Source organism: Passer domesticus, chromosome 1 (genome assembly GCF_036417665.1).
Source record: "Passer domesticus isolate bPasDom1 chromosome 1, bPasDom1.hap1, whole genome shotgun sequence".
Taxonomy (NCBI): Eukaryota; Metazoa; Chordata; class Aves; order Passeriformes; family Passeridae; genus Passer; species Passer domesticus.
The window spans coordinates 114,760,851-114,782,050 of record NC_087474.1 but is presented as its reverse complement, the minus strand read 5'-3'; the positions used below and the strand labels follow the sequence as shown (position 1 = coordinate 114,782,050).

The 21,200-nt window shown below is 41.5% G+C and overlaps 1 protein-coding gene across 3 annotated transcripts in view; it reads right to left on the bottom strand.

Moving 5' to 3' along the window:
- LAMA3 (laminin subunit alpha 3) overlaps window positions 1–20,625 on the bottom strand; it is a 109,038-nt gene extending 88,413 nt beyond the window's left edge. For all 3 annotated transcript variants that reach the window (XM_064435294.1, XM_064435295.1, XM_064435298.1), the window contains exons 1-6: window positions 20,238–20,625; window positions 14,250–14,402; window positions 3,673–3,790; window positions 2,945–3,063; window positions 1,195–1,365; window positions 48–145 (exon numbers count right to left, since the gene is read on the bottom strand). In XM_064435294.1, the coding sequence (XP_064291364.1) occupies window positions 48–145; window positions 1,195–1,365; window positions 2,945–3,063; window positions 3,673–3,790; window positions 14,250–14,402; window positions 20,238–20,492 (914 nt within the window). In that variant the 5' untranslated portion in view covers window positions 20,493–20,625. The remainder of the gene's footprint in view (window positions 1–47; window positions 146–1,194; window positions 1,366–2,944; window positions 3,064–3,672; window positions 3,791–14,249; window positions 14,403–20,237) is intronic.
- Between the last annotated feature and the right edge of the window lie 575 nt (window positions 20,626–21,200).

Below are 21,200 nucleotides of genomic sequence, written 5' to 3'. Positions count from 1 at the left end.
CTCATGTATTGTTTTCCTCAGATAAATGTCAGGCTCCATTTACTTACTGGTATTGGTTTTCAGCACTCTTTGGATTACATACTTCAGCATGGCCATGGCAAACACATCGACCACCAATACTGATGTCCTTTATACTGTAGTAATACTGTGGAACAAACACAAAAAGTATGTAGAGGTCTTTCCTTGCTTATATTGTGTCAGAAATATCAACATCAGGTTTGCTAGATTTGGAAGGTCTCTACAACAAAAATTTGCACTCTCCTTTAGGAATTTAATAAAATGCTTGAGATTTCATTCATCTATCCTACAGCCCATGGCCAGGATAATACCAGAAGTTCCTCACACTAAAGCTGTGCTGCTTGCCAAGTAAACTGCATTCTGCATTCACCTCTGCCTATGAGCAACATCTTAAAATTTACTTAAGGCAGCAAGGGTGCTTGATGGGAGTGCTGTCAAATAACTGGAATTGTTTTATATTTTTTAGTGCAGGCATTTGTGTGGTGCCTCACCCCAGGGTTTCCTCCAATTGTTACCGAATCTTCATTTTAAATGAAAAGGTTAAAAATAGCAATACAATATGAAGTCTGAAATCTCTGTGAGTATATGAATTTCTGTGTGGTGTTCCCTGTATTTCCTTATATTTACCCACTGAATGGGAGTGGAACTCTGGCCTTCAAGCTCTTGGATAGCCCAAAATTCACTGAAAACACCTAGGCATCTCAAATGATTTGTGGAAAGAGAGCAACTTTCAAGTACAGCCTTTGATTTCTATTCCTTCATAAACTCAGGTACTATTTTCTGAAAACCTTTTGTGAATAAATATCAGAAAGTAGTGCCAAATAAAGTTGAAGAGATTTAGTTCCTCAGTTCTGCATAAGATAGTTTAGAATAATTTCGCTTTGGCTTTTTATAGCTCCCATGATGCACTCAGCTTCCTTCCATATTGGAAAGCAGGGAATGAAAATGGTCTGTTACAAAATCATTAATCATTACTGCCCCTCCATACGTCCATGATGGCCCAGTTACCTTCTTGTATCAAACAAACCTGGAGAAAAATATGGGGATTTCAAGGTGGATCAATGCAAATCTCATTGTCTGGATGTTGCAAACTTAAAACATTCAGACCATTTTTTGGTCCCTAGCACGCTGGGTATGATTGTTGGGTATTTACACCTCAGTGACAACAGTACTTACTCTTCGAGTTACAGTGGGGTCCCGCTGAGCTTTGGATATCAAGTGTCCAAGAAGAGTATTAGTTCTGAGAAAACGCAGGCGGATGTTTGTTGCCTTTGTGAATTCTTGAAGACCAGGGGAATAAGTAAAGTTTTTTGCTCCTGGGCGGCCATTTACCAAAGATACTACAATCTAAAAAAGAAGTAAGCACACTCTTGTTAAAATATATCAACTCCAAGTGCCAATAGCAGCATAAAGAAGAACTAATAAAAGAATCCAAAACCTTACTATTGTTTCTGAACATATTTGCAGTAACAATTAGGCATTTCATACTGAAGTCAGGATATTGGTAAAAATAGTGTTGTTAGCATTAGGGACTCCTGTATTCTTATTATCCATACCACAAACCAGAAAAGAAAAGTGTTTCTATCTGTTTTGAAAACAGCAGGTATGTCATGCAAAAAGTACATTTTAATAGGAAAAAACAATAGGAATAGTTGCAAGTAGTTTTTTGAACAATTGACAGTGTCAATGGAAGTTTACCCTGATTAAAAACATCAGATTTTGGCTCTTTCCCAAAGCACATTTATTTTTGGGTCAAGGCATAAACATTCCTGGAAAATATTATTGTTAGCAGGTCCAGTGCCTGTGAGTATATTAATGGTCTTCTGGAAGAAAGTACACAGTGTTGCTTTAGAAAATCCCCTCACACATGAAAGCAGGTTTCTCTGACTTCCAAAACAAGGGATCCAATACTTTTTTATTTTTTAAAGAAACAGCTGCCAGCAGCTCAGCAATCATGAATCTCTACTGAATGAAAAAGCTGGTCTGTATGTACAGGGCTCAGTAAAAGACTTTAATTTATTTATAACCATCCAGATAACAGGTTTCTATTTTCAAATGGCTCCGATATTCTGAAGCACATAACAAGGGTGTGATGATTGTTCCAATTGCAGCACAATTCCTTCAGGAAAAATCATAGAGCATGTAATAGGGAATGGTACAAGCAGTGTTCTTATGTAGAAATTATTCTTTCCAATATCTGATTAGGAAAATTTTACAGATACATTAACAAATAAGTTCTATTTTAATAGGAAACTCTAGATCCATCTGCTCAAAACTCTGAATAACTCTTGAGAAGTTCAGATCTTGATTCTAAGGACATTAGGTATAAGAGCAGAATGCCAGGAGGAGCCGTCAGCACATCCAGGAGTTTAACATTCATTCAAGTAATACAAGAATACAAGTCACAGTTCTGCCTAGCAAGAAACAATGGCTAAAATCAAAGCAATGTTTTCCAAATACTTTTACTATATTATAAACATGTAGCTTTGTATCTTAAAAATTTATTTTTAAATGTGTTTTTTGTTTGTTTTTTGTTTTTTACAAGCTACTATTTCTTGAATGGTAAGTATCTGTTTCTATAGCCTTTACTCACATGAGCAATTCTGCTGTACCAAGTTTGGCCATGCACATTGGAAGAACCCAGAAAATGCAGCCAACACCTTCAAACGCACATAGTGAGGTACACAAATTACAATAAATATCAACACAGGTTTCCCAGAGCGGCCCCTAACCCCATAGGGAATGGTGAAAATTAGGAGGAGTCAGGTCATGCTCCCAAAATCTCACTGAGCTTTAGGTTATGGACTTACTGATGGAGATTCAAGTAGCCATAGCTAAAAATTTGCTTCCAACTGAAGCACTACAAGCTTCTGAAACCAAGAATGTTTGCTTCCAGCATCACACATACTTTCCTGAAAGCACCTACCTCTCCATTTTCAAGAGGCAGAATGCGAGAGTATTCAGTGGTGCACAGGACATCGCTGTCCCTCCTCACGGGAAGATTTGCTTCCTTTCCAAAGCGCTCCAAGCAATCTGCTCTCGAGTCTAATCAAGCAAGAACAAAATTAATTTTATATAAAACAGGCCCTATTGTTGTAATTTAAATTAGCAGACAGGTGTTCCCTGTGCTTTCAGGTAAATTCTCCCAATAATAGAGGAATAACAGTGATTGTATCACTCAGCACAGACTAACAGACATTCCCCAAAACAATAATCTCTCTTCCTAAGCAATTCAGTGGTGCCTGACAAGACATGGCACAGTATTTCTCATATCATCACCAGAAGCAAAAAGCTATATAGCTACTCCAAGATTTTGCATTTGTATTTCACTTTGATTTTTGCAAGAAACCCCAGGGTCCCAAGGGATGAAGCACACTGAAGTTCTGACATTCCCAAAAATCAAGAGAAACAGAACAAATCAGAAATTTATAAGAAAGTGAAAGATATTCATGCACTGAGATACACTTGCAAAATACCATACTCATACACTAATTTATTGTGACTAAATAAAAAAAAGATAAACGTATTTAACATTCACTGTCTTCTCTGCAGGTGAAATCTTCAGCAAGCCCCATGGTTTGATTCGCTGCTACTGAGGAAATGATTAAAGAAACCTGTCCCCCAAAGACCAGTGACACAAAGATTGATACTTACAAGCAAAAAATTGCCAGGGAGTGTAAGTTTTTCCAAAGTCCACCGATCTTTCCAAGACCCAGAGATCTGGACGAGGAGAATTTGCAAACTTGATAAGGATATAGGCAACATGGAAGAGCTGGTAACAGAATATACATAGATCTTGTCAGGACCTTTTTTTTGAACTCTATAAAAGCACAGCAATAACAAAACTAATGCAAATAAAACTTCTGTAGTGCACAGGGAAAAGGTTATTCTCTGCAGTTTCATTCCCACTAAAATCAGAGGCCAGATTCTCAGCTGGCTACTTCACCTGGCAATGTGCTCAAGAACACCAAGACATCTGCAAGAGGACTGTGTTAAATGCCACCTCCCACATTTCAGAACAGGTGACTGACTGCCTGGGTGTGTTAAGGTTACAGTACTCAACCTGGAAAAGTTGTATCACTCAACTAAGCTGCTTTTGCAGCACCCTGGTATATTGGTGATGCATTCCAAGCACATAGCTAAGATATATAAAAATCATGGAAAACAAAGTGCAAATACCCTTTACACTGGGACGCCTATGGTTGACAATAATACCAGCCACCCACTCCCTCATGTTAAGATTATTTCCAGGTGAATTTGCTACTTGACCGACCGTCCAAGTAATGGAAGCAAGCCACCCCAGAGTTTGTGGGGATCAAATAGCACAGGAGAGATTGTTGTAACTGGTAGCTCATTCAGTGTCTGAAACAGCTTAAAGAGCTCCATCAGCTCAAGGTTCCCTAGGCCAAGAGTTCCACCTGGCTTCTTTAGGTGCTCATTGTGTATCACACAGAGGGCTCCCAAACACTAGAGAAGAAATGAGTCTTACAAGACAGGAAGTCTTACTGTAAGCATCTTGGGATAGTCCACAGTCTATCTAAAAACCAGAACATCAATAAAAATTACCTTTACACAAAAAGCTAAACACAGATTGATTCTAAAGGCCATTTAAAAATTAAACCATGGATGGAGCTGTCAATAAAAGTGAACCAATACTGAGGTACACTCAATATTAAATGAAGCTGCACTGGAATTTCCCCCTCAACAACCTCAACTGAGAATCATCTGCTGGCAGGAGATTCTCACTTTGATGGGGGAGACTGCAGTCAGCAGTTTGTCAAGTAACTGCTGCCAGAGCCCCCACATCAAATACACCCAAGCAGTTTATCTTTGCTCATACCTCATAAATGTCGTAACCCTGAAGCTAATACTTTGCAAAGTTTATTAGACTCCAAACCACAAGTGCATACAAGCTCTCAACCATGAACTGGAACAGCATCTTCTGGCATGCCTGGCCCATTCAGCTGTCAGCCAGGAGCAATTCAGTGGCTGTCACACCAACTGAGACCACCAAGAGGCAGATGCAAATGGCAAATAATGCAGTGAAACAGATACCTGGAAATACTTGTCCCTAACCAGCTCTGCACATGACAATCCCATGGCTACATGCAGCCTCCATCCTCACACATCTATTTCAGACATGAGCCTCTGAATACCTGTGTACTGTATTCACAGTAGAAAGTAAAACCTCAAGGAGAAATGGGAGGAATTCAGGCACTTCATGGAAAATGTTCTCATGATAATAACTCACATTTCAGAAGAAAAAAAATTACTTTTTTTGTTGTGCATTCATTTATGTAGTATGTGCAACTACTTTCCAGGGCAAACCCCTGTTCTACACACACACCAGGCACCACTGCAGCAGGTATTGCACCTTGCAACCTATTTCAGAAATTTCTGCTTTGCTGAATGATGCTGACTTAGATCAGTGCAGAGAGAACCAGCAGGAAAATAACCCAACTTTTCTGTTAGTGCTGAAATTTAACCTGCTATTTAGCAAAGCGTGAAAAGCACCAGCTTTATCTCTGGAGATATTAAATTAGCAAACAGACATTATCTCCATGGGAAAAATTACTTATTAGACAACAACAGTGAGCACAGTCAACATTCTGTTGACAGAGCCATGGAAAAACCCAGACCTATGTTCTATGGCTGCACAGGTGGAGTAACGCCCTCAAAATGCTGATGGAAAGTCTGATTTTAGCCATTGTCAGAAACAGGTGAATACTCTAGGGACAGTGGCAAGATTTGCTCTTACTGAGTTTCTGATACTCTTTGTCCGAGTTACTCCTGCTACTTCACAGTCAAGTTTCAGAGTAGAGATATTGGCCATACAGACATTACCTGTCATCTGGTATGACCACTCAGTGCAAAGATTAGTATCCTTCTAGGAAAGCACAATAGTTCTGAAACTCCTAAAAAAAAAAGTGCTTCATGTTCTCACTTTTGGTCAGCTGAATCTCCCAAAGGTCATTTACCTGTTCAAACCAGGTTTGCACTGGCAGGCAACATTAATACACTGTCTTTCTTCACCTGTGTCTTAAGATCCCTGGAAGTCCCATCTTGACATGCATGTTAGCAAGTGCTGATAACACTCTGTTGTTGACTGACACAGATTTAACCAAGACAAGTGGTTTAGAAAGCTCAAGAGGAAATAAAGGAAGCATATAGACAATGTCCTGCCTTTTCCAGGGCTCCACTGCTAGTGGTCACATTGTGGAGCGATTACAACAATGACCTTATACCTACTCTTCAAAATGTGTGTTATATCAGGATCTCTGCAAGTCAGCCAATGCTTAAAGAACTGCCACCCAGCACCACTGCTTGCACATATCCATGCAAATAAAAAAATGGAAGAAAAAAGAGAGGTATGGCAACTTCACAGTACTGCTGTATATGAAAACCTCGTATTCACATGATGCTCTCCTTACATGTCTCAGCTGGAAACACTGCTCAGGTCTGTACAGGCACATTCAGAAAGGGAAAAGGGACAGGTCTGATAAAAAAATAAATTAGTGTCAGTGAATGACAACGTAGCACCCAAACATAGTCACCACACCTATCATCTGTCCTGCTTCTGACTTCACATGAGTGCCTGTGATCTGGTTTTGGCCTGGATCAAGGATGTAGAATGGCACTTGAACATCTAAACTTCCACTAAGCTTAAATACTGACCCAGCTGATGAATAGTCTCTCTCCAGATCTGATGAGAGAACAACAGAAGAAAAATAATCCTTGGCTTGGCAAATAAACTCCATCTGAAGATAAAAAAGTAACCTTGCTGACATAAGACCCAGAAAAGCAACCATTAAAGCCAATTTTAATCACATATTCTAAGCTAGCATTTCAATACTTTAAATCTTGATCCTGACCTAACATCTACCCTGAAAAAAAGGCAGACTAAAAGCAATGTTTTCCTTCAGCCATTTAGTTCTGAGAAAAAAAATGAAGTGCCTTAATTTTTGAAAAAAAATGTTTATTTGGTTGCTTTTAAGCCAAATTTACTTCATAAACAACAACAACCTCTCAAAAGGAATGTTAAAACTGTATGTCAATGTTTTGGTATAATTATATAATAGTAAAAAATTTTCACAAAAATTCCCAGAAATATGACAATCAAAATTCTGACAATTTTCTTATATGAATAAAGAACTGAATTTAAAAGTGGAAACAGCATTTTATTTCCAGTAATGGAAACAATGCACTCTGGAAAGGCATGCTCAAAAGAGGATGTATTACTGTAAGAGTCCAACATATCCTGCTGTAATCCAGCACCATAGGTCAAACCTGATGGATTATCAACAGCTGGAATTTAATCAATTCCACACTGATGTGACCTTTTTCCTGTTCACTCAGGTTTGTTCAGATTTAAAATGTTCTAGCAGCCAGTGTCCTTAAAGAATCACGACAACCCAGAAAAAGTTTCTTAAAACCATCAAGTAGAATGAACAAAATGCCCTCCTCATCTGAGAATGAAAATTAAAATTCAGTATTATGCATTAACAATATTATATTATAAAGAGAGAGATTTCTATAAAAGCTCTTTCAAGTGAACTTAAGATGATATTAAAAGAGGCCATTTAAATTGATTGAGAGCTACATTGTACCATTATTGTTAATGATACAATATTCATGATCTCTAATAGCATGCACACTACTTATTTTAAACCAACTGAAAGAAAACTTCCTGTTACCCACTGCATTCTCAGGAGAACACTAAAATTCTCAATAATATTAGTTTAAAATGTTTTCTCTATTTTCTCCTTAGAAGTTTAAACAACTCTTTACACAGAGTAATTTCCAAGATTTTTTTGAATTCTAGAAAGCATTAAAAATGGATAAAAGCTAGATATGCATATATAAAGGTATAGCACATTTTCCTCCATTCCTGACACCATAAACTCAAACCAGAATACTAAAACACTGAAATGACTTGTTAGATGAGTGCTGGACATAAACTAGCACAAAAGAAGAAAATACACTATGTTCCAAACAATCATGATGTTGTGTGTGTTGCTTCCGTAGGAAAAGATTGTTCTTCCTTTTTGGCTCATAAAAAAAAAAAACGTCCTGGAATGTGGCAGTAGCAAGAATCCAACTAAATCCAGGTAGATCATCTATCTCAGGCATTGTGTAGATCTTTAGATGCATTCAAGAAGATACCACAGCAATCTTTCTTCATGTAATCCATTTGAATCTATTTCCAGCAGGGTGAAATTTCCTCAGACTATTATTGGCAGATACAGCTGCAGCACCAAAACTTTCCTCAGCTTGGTATGGTTGTCGTTGTAGGTTTCTTTCATTATCTTGAATAATGTGGTGGGTGTTGCAGACAGCTCAGAAGAGACAGAAATCCAATATGACTCAGTACAAAAATTAAACTTTTCAAAGGGAGACTGATGCAGGAGAGGGATTCAAGGGGTGTGAACTGTGCTCAGCACCTGCTCCAGAGCACACCACTGACTGCATAGGGCTGGCGTGTGCATGCCCACTGGTTTCCTGGTGTAATGAAGCCAAAAGGTCTGAGCTTTGTTTCCTCTCACAGACCAAGCCACAAAGCATCAATCTGTTCAAGTGAAATAAAAATCCTGCAAACTCTGGCTAAAATTAAAGACTTTGGTTCCTTGATACTGCAAAGAGGGAAGCAGTCCTTTCATTCAAACATCTCAGTAGGACCTGAGGCACCCTGGCAGATCCAGGTACTGTATAAAGCACTCCTGACAGTCAGTATTAATGCATTCCCAACCATGTATTTCATAACACAGATGGTAATACAAAAAAATGCCAACTAGAGAGAGGTGAGCCAGCACTTCCGGAGTTGCCAGCTACTCTTCTGGGTATGTGGAAAAATAGCTGTGGCAGAGGTGCAGAGAAAATCGTGTGTGGGTAGTACCTGAGAGGCATCAGACCTCCTGAGTGCGTTCCATGCAGCCTAACTGAGTGCCCATAGACACAGCAATGACTGCACTGCACAAACAGTGACAGTGGCTGCAGAGGCTCCTACTGTGCAGCATGCTGAAGTCATTCCTTGTGTTCCAGCTTCCTAGTCTGGGGTGCAGAAGCCAGGAATAAGCACAGGATTTCCAATATTGTTCAGTTATCCCTGGCCATGCTGCATTCACATCATGCTTTCCTTTAACCAGCCACTGATGCTGAAAAATGTCTTTAGTTAGGTGAGTCAGTGCCTCTGAAAAGGCCTCATAGACACATCTGGAGTTCTTTATCCTGACCCAGCTGATGGCAGGACCAGAAGGGAGAAGCTCTCCCTAAATAGCATGGGCTCTAGAAGGAAGAACTGCATCCAGAGACAAAAGGATAGTCCTTTCTCCACATTCAACCAGTCTATGGTCTCTTTGCCAAGGCTGCAGGCTCCTACATCAATGAGTCTCAGTTATTTTCCTGACATTTTTCATGCAGCCACTTTTCCATTATGATTTGGACAAAGACCAACTCAATGCTTATAATTATTTCTTACATATGGTCTATTTCTTTACAGAACACTGAAGCCATTGATATGGGAAAGGATTTGTATGATTCAGCCCTCAGTTGTCCAGAAGAAAAATGTCTCCTTATGAGGGCTGCAGTCCAAAGTAGAAGGAACACAGTAGGAGTGTCAACACTGGGAGGAAACCCAGGGAAGTGCAAAGGATTAGAAGCAACCAGCAGAGGTTCTGCTTTTACTACACTGGGTTAAAACTGAGGTATTTAGAACAACATATCACAAAATTCAAGTTACATGTAGGAATAAGCATGGAAAGGAAGATGGAGGAAGCAGAAGTACAGACATGAAGGGAGGGAAGTGAGATCAATGAGTGGAAACCAAGACCTTCCTAAAGGGATGCTGAAGAAGAGCCAAAGGAAGACAGAGTCAGAAAAGGACAGAAGAACAAGACTCTTGAGGTTTTCTCCTGTATATTTTCAGAATAATATCAAATTAGTATCAGAAATGCATTTTAAAACCAACGATGTGCAACTAATGCAAACATAAGAAAAAAATGCTGAGCCATTGAAAAGGTCTTTAATTAAAGCTTTTAAAAAACCACAACACCTTAACTACAACTTAAAGAAAAACATATGAGCAAGAAGGAATGTATTTTAAGGTATTTCCCTTATTATGGCTGGTAGCTCAACTCTGAATGAGTCGCTTGTAGTGTGACCTAGGAATAAATGAAACATGTATTACATGATCCAACTTTATGATGATTCTATCAGACAGATGAAATTCATCAGATGAAGTTGTGTTACTCTAGAGCTCACAATAAGATGCACCTTCCTGTGGTATGAGCCAAAAATCACAACCAACTTCAAAGCATACTGTTCTGCAGCACGATCCCAAATCAGCTTCCTGCACAAACTGAAATACTCAGAGTTCTCTAATACAAAGGAACACTTCTGTGCTGTTAGCATCCCCATTTTTGTGTACTGTAGGGACAGTATTGCACCTTCCCCAGGCTTAAGAGCCCCTTTTCTCCCCAGTGTGAATCCAAGTAGCAGAGGAGGGCTTGGTGCTGCTGTGGATTCAGAGCTGTGGAGGGGCTCCAGAGGAAGGGCTTTGTGTCACTGCAGGCACAGCTCTGTAGCACTGCAGAAGCCTCGTGCAGTGGTTCTCATGCCCTAATCTGTAGGACTTCCCGGTGTTATTATAGAGGTTATGCAACTTCAGGCTAGAGCTGGTCTGATTTCAGGGTCAGTGATAATACAAAGTATTCAAAAGCCAAGCACAATGAGTGCAATGACTATTTTTGGGAGCTCAGTTCAATGCAGTTTGTGATAAATCTCTCTACAGAAATAGTGAGTACAGGGCACTGTTTTACAGAATGACACTTAAATTAACTGAAACTTCAGAAACATTTTAAGTTACCATGTCAGTCTTTTGTAAGTTAAGAACAATTGGTTTTAGTTCTCAACAATTTAGCCAAAGCTGAATAATATTCCAAGCAACAAATACTGTTTGTAAATCAAAGGACTGCTACCAAATATAAAAGTTAGACTTCTACCATATAAAAGCAACTCAGAAGATTTGCCAAACTGTGAGGCTATTTACAAAATGTTTCTATGCTTTAACTGGTAGAAAACATAAAAGCATAAAGTCCCCCACAACTTAGCTTAAATTTATGGTTGAGTTGTCCTCCCTCCCTTATAAAAGTACTAATATGGACATTGCATTCCACTGTGTACTTTTAATTTACAACAGTGACTAACAGTATCACTACATAAAAACTATTCAACATATTAGTGCAGAAGACTTGAATCTGAGTCTTTCAGCACTATATAATTGCCAAAATGTACAGCAAAAATAAAAAAATACACATAACTAAAAGCAACAATGAAATATATGGGCTATACTTCTTTGAACTACTTTTTGTAGTTGGACATTTCTTTTTCATCATACGTTATCATGCTATCCTGAACTTTCATTTCTTCTTAAGAGAGAGTTCAGAAAAATACCTGGGGCAGTGTTACAGTAATATCTGCAGAGCATTAAGCAAGCCAAAGATGAAGACACACCTGCTGAAATTAGGCAATCCAAAGAGTCAGGGGAAGGGCAATGAAATTCAGACCTACTGGATTCAGAAGTTTAAAAGCTGTTGAAAAGTACATTGGGAAAAACATAACCAATTAGAGGAAAAACTGAGACTTCATTTGATCCAAATATTTCAAACAAGTCAGGAATAGCCACAGTGTAAGCAGGTATGTTAACAGAATGGAGAGACTGCCTCAGGAGTCAACATTATAATTGTTATTTGGAAGGACTGTGATTGATTAGAAATGTAACTATAGTACAGAAAGTCAAAAAGGGAAGTAAAGCAGGAGTTTTGCTTTCAGGTTTTTGCTTTTTCTCATACTACGAAGTACAGCAAAATCATCATTCTTCTTGCAAACAGATTTAACAGCCTGAAGGCATTTTGACTTTCAAAATCACCCTAGCCCTTGTGAAACAGAAGTAGCACCAGGTGGGTGTTCTGTTCCAACTTCACTGTGGTGAGCACTAAAACTTCCATCACGGTGCAACTATTCAATTAAATAATGTTGTGAAACCATGGCAGGAGGCTCCATTGGGACTCTGCTCTCAATCATAAAGATATAATGGCAGGAATGCAGAAAATAAAAGCTTTTGACTTCGCACTATGTCCTGCTTCCTCTAATTGTGGATATTTGATGAGCAGCTCACACTCAGTCATCGCTTCTCTGCACGCATTTGTACCTTACGCTTTGTCATGTTCTGCGCACCAAAAAACTTTGCCATTTTTTTGTTTGCAGAAAAAAGTAACTTGTATTAAAAATAAACAAAAAACAAAACAAAACAAAAAGCAAACAAACAAAAAGGACAAATAATTAGTGAGGAAAACTACATCCCTGTTATGTTTTCAATATTATAGTATGTGGTTCTGTATTTAGATACACATCCAACTTCAAGAATAATTTTTCCTTAAAACCTAAAGGCTTCATCTCAGCTCAGCTGAGGGGGAACTGCATTCTGAAAAATTGTCTCCATCACTTACTAAGAAAGTCTGCATTATTAAGACACACCAAGCTCTTTTAATTTAGGACCAGGAAATAAAGCAAGGTGAATTGGGGTCTCAGTGCTTACCTGTTCACTTAAGTAGACTTACTCTGTCACTGTACTTAATGATCTTCATTATTAGTATTGTGTGCTACTGGATAAATTTGGGAGTGAAAATACTAAGCAAAATGTCAAAAGTGAATCTCAAGTTTAAACAAATCCTGAGGTTAAGGTTTAATGGGATGAAAGCAGTTAAATGATGAAAGTCTGTGAAGGGGGGGAAAAAAAATCATATGAATCTTACCAAACCCTCATCCATCCACCAGCTAAAATGATTTATTCCTGATCACAGAACATGGAGTAATTTTCACCTTTGCCTCTGGTTACCTTCATTTCCAAGAAAGGGGATTCAGAGTCATCTTTCCAAGTAGTACGAGAGTAATCAGAAACATGCAACCTCACTAATAATCCTTTAACAACTACAGAAATCTTAGCACATAGCTGCTGGTGTCCAAGGAGTTCCATGAAAAGAAGACACTTAGCTCATATCCCTCCTCTCAAGGAAAGAGGTTTCTCAGAACTGTATTCAGCACATAAAAAGTAAGGTGTCTGTCAGTGGGTCCTCCAAGGAAGGTAAAAAGCACACAGCAGGAAAATAAGATTAGTATGGCCTTTCTGCACTGCATCTCTATTGGATACAGAAACACTGACTAAGGATAGCCTCAAAATGAGAACCATTCCACCCATGGGAGGAACAAGAATATTAGAACACCACGTAAGACAAGATGTAAAATAAGTTGCACCTGAATCCCCAGCAAAATGGCAGCTAAGTCTCACAGATAAATACTTTCTTAGTTATCCCCACCTCGCTGTCAACTAAACTGAAAGTCTACTCAAAAAATCCTGTCCTATATAATCAGTCAATAAACAATTACTGCAGTCCAAAATACATATGCATGTGGATACATATATTTTGTAGGCTCACACATATATTTATAAATATGTGTTTTCACATTGTGTGAACTTGCAAAGTGTAACTAACTTCACTGGATCAGCATCCAGTCATGGCAGCTGAGAATCCATCCCTGTGGCTTGAAAAACAGATACAGAGGCTTCACTCTTAGCTACTTGCCTATTGCTTGCAGGGGAAATACAGGTGTTCCTGTTACTGTCTCATTACTAATTCATATTACACTGGTTTTGCTGTCCCTTCCCTTTTAGACCACCTTATCAGTATTTTTCTGTCTATCTTGAAGATCTTGCTGGATGACAGAAAAACCAGAAGGACCCCTGAGGCAAAAGCAGACTCCAAACATTATTCTCAAAATGTGTACATGCACAGAGATCATGAAGCCTCTCTCTCTCTCTGAGCTCATGGAAAAGGGGAATATTAAACAGAAGGCAGAGCTTGAGTTTCAACTAAGAGATCCCCCCCATGCCACTTCAAATTAATGAGTTACAGTGTCTGTGCAAGAAAGTACACCATCATTTCATCTGTATGATCCCAGTGGCAAGCACCTCCATCATCAAAATTCCTAAAGGAAAACAATCACTTTATACAGTATACAGTCAATTTGGTGAAACAATACAGAACATAAACCAGACAAAAAAGCTGGAAGTGACATCAGGAAGCAAAAATCAACAGCTCAAACATCTCTCCCAACTGCAAAGCATATACACAAATGTAAGAAATGATCACACCTCATCCCATGGCTCAGGCACTCACCTGCCCCAGATCTAAGGTGACATTGACTTCGTTGTACTTCAAGCCCATGGAAAGAGGGGGACTTTGCCACCAGCTCTCAGTGCCATCAATGGCATTGGTTATGGGGTGAGCTTTGCTGGGATCAGCAGCATTGCAGTAATCACAGAACTGGCCCTGAAACACAATCAATCAAAAACATGGTCTCAGACAACACCTTACACATTGATAACACATGGCTGTTAATGGAGATTCTGAACTAGGGTGTTGACTAAAAATGTGGGTAAATTTTGTTCCTTTATACACTGTAACTTTTAATGTACAAATTATTCCTTTGGTAATTAAATTACACACTGAAACACACTAGCTTTTATGCTACAAAACAAAACTTCAGAAATGTCAATAAGGTAAATCTTTATTAACTTATTGACATTTTGATGAAATTACCTATATTACTTTTACAGTGGTGTCTGCAGGAAATCTGCAGAAAATTAGTGAAATAAAAAGTATTAGAACTGGATTAGGAACAACAAACAAATTATCTTAAATTCTTCTAAAACAACATGAAATATCCACATATGCACGTAGCCTGGTATAAATGAAACCATAACAAAAAAAGCTCTGTTACTTGGCTGTAAGTTTGGTATTAGAATTTTATAACACTGTTTTCATTTTTTTCGTGCCATTAAAATACATTCTGAACCCGAGTTTTCTAAACAATATGTACTGGTGGAAAAGGAATCAGACTGCTCCCTTTAAGCTTCCCTTTAAAGAATGGCATTGTACCTTGATTGCAAGAAGTTACTGCCCAATTTCCAGTTCACAGCTAAAGCCACTATCCAGAGGTGCCCTTTGAGAGTCTCTTAAGCTCTTTGTACAATAATGATGAATCAACTTCAGGAAAATTAATTGTCTTTTGATTTCATATCTTGGTTTGCCCCACAAGCTATTTTTATCTCCAAGAAAATACATTTTACAGTCTACTAAGATTAGTGCTGAACCACTCAAATTAGTTATTAAGGGATCTTTTCAGCATCCCATTCACTTCTTATTCCAACACTAGGTGGAGATAATCAGTGAAAATGCTAAACTGTGCCAGCTACAGATCTCTGTAGAAAAATAACATTTTCATTCAATGGCAGTACACCCCTCATGGCTACTGCAGTAGGACAGTTGCTTAATCCATCAGTCTGTGAGTTGCTGACACTGTGCTGGACTCCTGTTTAAAATAAAGGGAATGGGGCAAATGTTACCTTGTCAACTAAGCACATTTTACCATCAAAAGCATGTGACAAACCTTTTGTTGTTTCCACAATCTGCACTGCTGGGCATGAAGCACATTCCTACCTTTTAAGAATTAACAGACTCCTATATAAGTGCCATTGTTTTGTTTGTCACTCCTGTCAGACTAAGCAATGCAAAGCAACTGGAGCAATCATACTTGTCCACGTTTTGCAGGGAAGTAACAGAAGAGCTCTCACACTCTTGCTGGGTGCAGTCTTGCAAGATTGGTGAGTTTTAAGATGTTTAGCAGAATGTATTTAACATCTACCACAGTAACTAATGGATTGGAAAATATTTAATCAATCTCATGTGATATGAATAGACCATCCTGTGTCGCTGAATAGAAAATTGATGTTTGAAACTGAAATAGAAGTTCACTGATTTGTGTATTTCTGCATCAATAGCAGTGATTTCAGCATCTGCATCTAGCAGTACTTCCATCCTCATCCTGCCCTCCCAGAAAGCCCAGAATATGATGCAGTTTCCAGAAGACATTAGCTGTTCTGATTTAGCACAGCCAGGGCCAATCTGGCTGGGGGTTAACTCAATTCAAAGAGATGAAATACTCACACACACAAGTTGGTTAACTACAGCTGGGGTCATGTTAGAACATGATTCTCCTCCAGCTCTGTTAGAGAAGATGGTTTGGCTGACTTTAATACAAACTACAAGAGGCCAGGACTCAGTCTGATTCAGGTGGTTTGCTGCAGCAGATACACATCAGCCTGTGTTAGCTACAGGCAACGCTGCCAGTTTCTGCAGCGATGACAAAGAACATCATGTCACTATCTGCAAAAATCCATACCCTGAGAAATCAATCTATGCACTGGCAACTGCAGGTACTACCACATCACAGCATCCTCCCTGACAAATGCATACCTGAGTTCTGACATATATGTTACAACAGGGCAAGCTTCCCTAAATAGCTTTATAATGGGCTTGAAACATAGTCTTTAGATCTAAATTACATTCACAATGATCAGGCTGGAAGTACACAGGAAACAGTTGCTGTTCCAGCAGTTTCAGCTCTGATCTGGAAACAACCTCAAAGAAAGGTTGAATGAGAAGAAAACAATGGGGAGTATTAAACACAAGAGTTTAATTTACATGCACTTATGTGATTTCAGTATACCAGATCACTTGATCTGAACTCAAGATACCATCTTTCTCTTTTTGGGCACATAATTCAAAGAATTTCATTGCAACAGCTGGAGTTTCAGTTATTTAAATTACATTCCAGCAACCCTGCCAACTAGGCAGCAAAACAAAAATGAAAGAAAAAAAATTATTGGACAGAGCAGCCTTCCTTCCTTCTCTCTGGCAGTATCTCAGGCACATTGTGCTCAGCCTGGTTGTTACAGGACACGTCTCTATTCTAGAAGACTGGGCCTTGAAACTTGGTTTGATTTTGGCTGCAATTCATCAGACAGGCAGGTGTGCATTTGCTGGTGACCTTGTTACCCTCCTTTCCCCTGCTTCTCCTGAGCAAAAGAGAGACCTGGAACCGCATGAAAGAGTTTGCTGAAATATGCTAGTGTGGACCAGGGACACACAGGGATGAAAATGTCTTGCCTGTAAGTTATGGAAAGTGACAACAATGAAGGATTTGTTCACTTTTTCATACCCAGCAGCTCTGTGCCACTGTCAGGGCAGGACAGGTATGCAGTTAGACTTTAACTCACGCCCGCACACCACTGTGGACAGACTGGCAGGCAAAACCAGGCATGCCACTTATCTATCAGCTGCTGAAACATTTTATACTGTTGTGCATTTCTTCACTCAACACTGTTCTCATTAAGTCATTTCCTACATGCCAGTGTGGTACATAAGGGAAAAACACATCTTTCCACAGTGTATGTCCAGCACTGCCTTAGAGCCTTGGTTGAGGTGCCCACAAAGGGACCGGCCACCCCACTGACCACCTTTAAACATCCAAATGCTCTTTCTGGATTTGCTGGATATTACAGGCTTCATTAAAAGACACATCACTAAATGACAAGCTGAATGAGAACAAGCAATGGCAGAGCAATAGGAATTATGCTGGGGCTGTTCTTCCTCTTCGCCTTATTTTCAGATAGCACTGGCAAAAGAGCTGTCTGCTCCCTTTGCCAGAATGAGGATCGCATTCTGCACCTCCTTTCCAATTTCCCTATTCATAGAGCAACTCCTGCAATCCAGCATTGTAGAGAGTCTAAAAGAGAGTGACTCAAGTGTGTGGTATCACTTGAACTTGAACCAGCACAACACAGTGGCTATTACACCTATCACTGTAAAAGCCACGTGACCTTCCCTCACGACTCTCAAGAAACACCACCTGATTTTATATTGCTGATTTCAAAACCTTCTATGTAAGCTCATGTTCTGTAAAAGTTTCATGCAATTCTGTCCAATTTTCCATGAAAGAAGAAATTCTCTTATTTACAGTGTGTTTGAATTTGAGAGGTGAAGTGGCTTGAGAATACACACATTGTGCATTTTCCATGTCTGGATTTGTCTGGATTCCCCATGCCTTTTGAAAGACTTTCCAGCACTTCTTGAACCACAACAACTACTGGTAAACCACAGAAGCACTCATGTTATGGATCTCAATGGGGCTTTGTTAAAAGTGGAAAGAGATGCTGCAGTATCTGTCCTTACACAAATGCTCTGAGAGGCACAACACGCTTCCTCGTGCCAGGGTGGAGCTACCAGCACTCCTTCTGGGAACTTTAACCGGGCATGAACCATAACAGCCCTCTAACCTAGGACCTGCAAGTCAAATATTTAAGAGGAAGAAACCCCCCCTTTCTAGACCCCCTCTTCCTTTACACAGCAAACCCTCATTTCCAGTTGAGTGTTAGTATATAAAGGAAACAACTACAAAAACCATCAGAGGCAGCACGCAGGCTTCGTTCCGCTTGCTTGACAAGTTTATCTGATGTTTGCTTTGGCTGATTTTTATTACCTTGTGATTTCTGATATTTCAAGGCATGTAGGTTTGAGATTTCATTGCAGCAGTGGGCTGGAGCGAGTTGCTAAGAGATTGCTGGGTTTACAATTTTACCTGGTGGCATGATTGTCTCAGGCAACTTTAAACATGGGTGTTGCATTCAGTATGGAAGGATGGGAGCCTAAACTTTAGAGGTGTGTTAGAAACAGCAAACCAAGCAGTCTTCTGATCATCACAACCTTTTTTTCTAACCTCAGTTTAAGCATGCAATACCTGTGTCCCAGTTTCCCTTCTACTAGAATTGTATACTACTCAGCCGTCTCCAAAGTACTTTGAGCTTTTTTTATGACTGAAAGCACTACAGAGATGATAAGGTAATATAAAGAGAGAGAGAGATATAAGAAGATTTCATTGTGAAGCAGGGAGTTATGGCAGAGGGAAGTCCAGAGCAAAGCACACTGCTGTCTGTGGCTGCCCATTGAACTGTGAGGACAGGTTGCATGACGGTGCACGCTCCCTTCTGGCACATGGCAATACACATGCTGCACCTTCTTCGTCCTCTGCCCCTCTCTTGAGTGCCTACTCTCATTAAAAAAATGAGAAGAACTCTGTTATCCATTGCAACCCCTTCTGAAACCATATCTTATGGGTTATTTCACTATAAAAAATACATAAGACTTTGAAACACTAGCTCTTCTTCCAAGATGCTAAAAATTTACCTGTATGCTTTCTGTTTTGCCTAAAGTCAGACAGTGGATCTTTAAATTTTCCAAATCCCTTTCAAATTGCAATTTCTTTCTGGTTCTCCTCCCACGGAGAGAGAACACAATTAAAATATCTTTGGATGGACTTTCCTGAGGCTTCAGGAAAGTCCCTTCTTTTAACACAGCTCTGATCAAACAGATATCAAGCATCCATCACAGTACAACAGTTTGGTGCATTTGTTACTCCTCCCTTATCCTCTAACGAATGTGGAAATACAAGTTTCTTCCAAAGGAAAGATACATTTCCATTAATCCTTTTTCAGAAGTTTTGCAGTTTATTGTTATCTTTCTTGTGACTGGCACAAAACGTGTGTAATAATCTTGAGCTACGCTAGGAAAGAACAGCATGATCCTTGCTGCCCTCTGCACTTATACTCCCTGTCGGAGTCCCAAGAAGCCTCTGCCTTCCTCCCACAAGCAATGCAAGGCACAAACGATAAGCCTCACATTTAGTGCTTCTAAAACATCACAAACTACTCGACTAAAGCCAGGACTCTTTTCCCACCGCCTGCAGAGAGATGCCCGCTGCCCGGTCAGCAGCTGCCAGTGAAGCCCCGTCCCATGCACCCCCCAAGCTCGCTGGTTTATCCCCAGCAGTATCTCGCTGCTCACCGCAGAGCCGGGCCACGAAGCACCGGTGAGGTGCCCGAGCAGCTCACACACGGCCGGCAGCAGCACTCCAGGTGCCCCGCGGCACCGAGGGCCGGCTGCGCTCCCGGCGGCCGGGGCGGTGTGCGGCCGTGCGGCTCCAGGAGGCGCCGGGACACCTGAGGGAGGGCAGGTGCGCGGGCGGAGGCGCTGCCCGCTGCCATCCATCCATCCATCCATCATCCATCCATCCATCCATCCATCCATCCATCCATCCATCCATCCATCCATCCATCCATGATTCCCGCCGGTCCACGCTGCCCTTCCTATGCCCGTGGCACACGCTCAGCCAGGAGCTGAGACAGCAGGGTCACATCAGACCCCCCCAAAAAAGCCACACACCCCCACACACACTCCGGGGATGGGGGGGTCCCGCCGCCCGGTTACCTGGATGGCGCGTCCCAGCGGGGCGGCGGCCGGGCCCCCCACCAGCTTGCAGAAGAGCTGCGGCCGCCCGCCGCCGCCCGCCGCCTCCCCGCAGGTGGCCGTGGCCCAGATGCGGGCGGCCGCCGCCAGGTTGAAGTAGGGCGGGTGGAGGCTGAGCCCCGGCTGAGCCCCGGCGGGGCCCGGCTGCGCGGCGCACAGGGCGAGCAGCGGCGGCAGCAGCGCCCGGAGCGCGGCGGAGCCCGGCGGGGCGGCCATCCTCTGCCCCGGGCTCTGCCCCGGGCTCTGCCGCGGCGCCGGGCGGGCGGCAGCGGGCAGGAGAAAGAACGGCGACTGCGGAGGAGAAGGAGCGGGCTGGGGGCTGCCCGCGCCGCTCTCGCGTCCCGCCTGCGCTGCGCGCTGCGGGCTGGGGCGGGACGAGGCGCGGCCCCGGCCCCCGGGGCGTGAGGGTGCTCGGACGGGGCGGGACAGGACGGGACGAGGGAAGGGTCTCGGGGCTGCCCCAGGTGTGTGCCCGGCGCCCAGCGCCGCGGACATGCCCAGAGGTGCCGCCCCCGGCTGAGCTGGAGCTCTCTGAGGCTGCTCTTGCCCGGTGAGTGCGCGGGTCAGAGTTCGTGACAGACCGTGTGTCTGTCAGAGCACGCCACCCTCATAATCTGCCCATAACGCGTTAAGTTGTGGATGCCCCGTTCCTGGTAGTGTTCAAGGCCAGGCTGGATGGGGCTCTGACCATCCCGTCTAGTGGGAGGTGACCCTGCCCAGGGCAGGGGGGCTTGGAAACCTAGATAATCATTAGGTTCCTTCCAACCCAAACCATTCTGATCCGCTGATAACCCCTGACCTGCCATGTCACATACAGGGAATAAGATTAAGGTGTCCAAGCTTCCCCAGGAGCAGGGACATCCCCACGCAAGGAGATGCATCTCCACACAAGGTGTACCCTGCTGCTCTCTTTAGGTCCTCGGG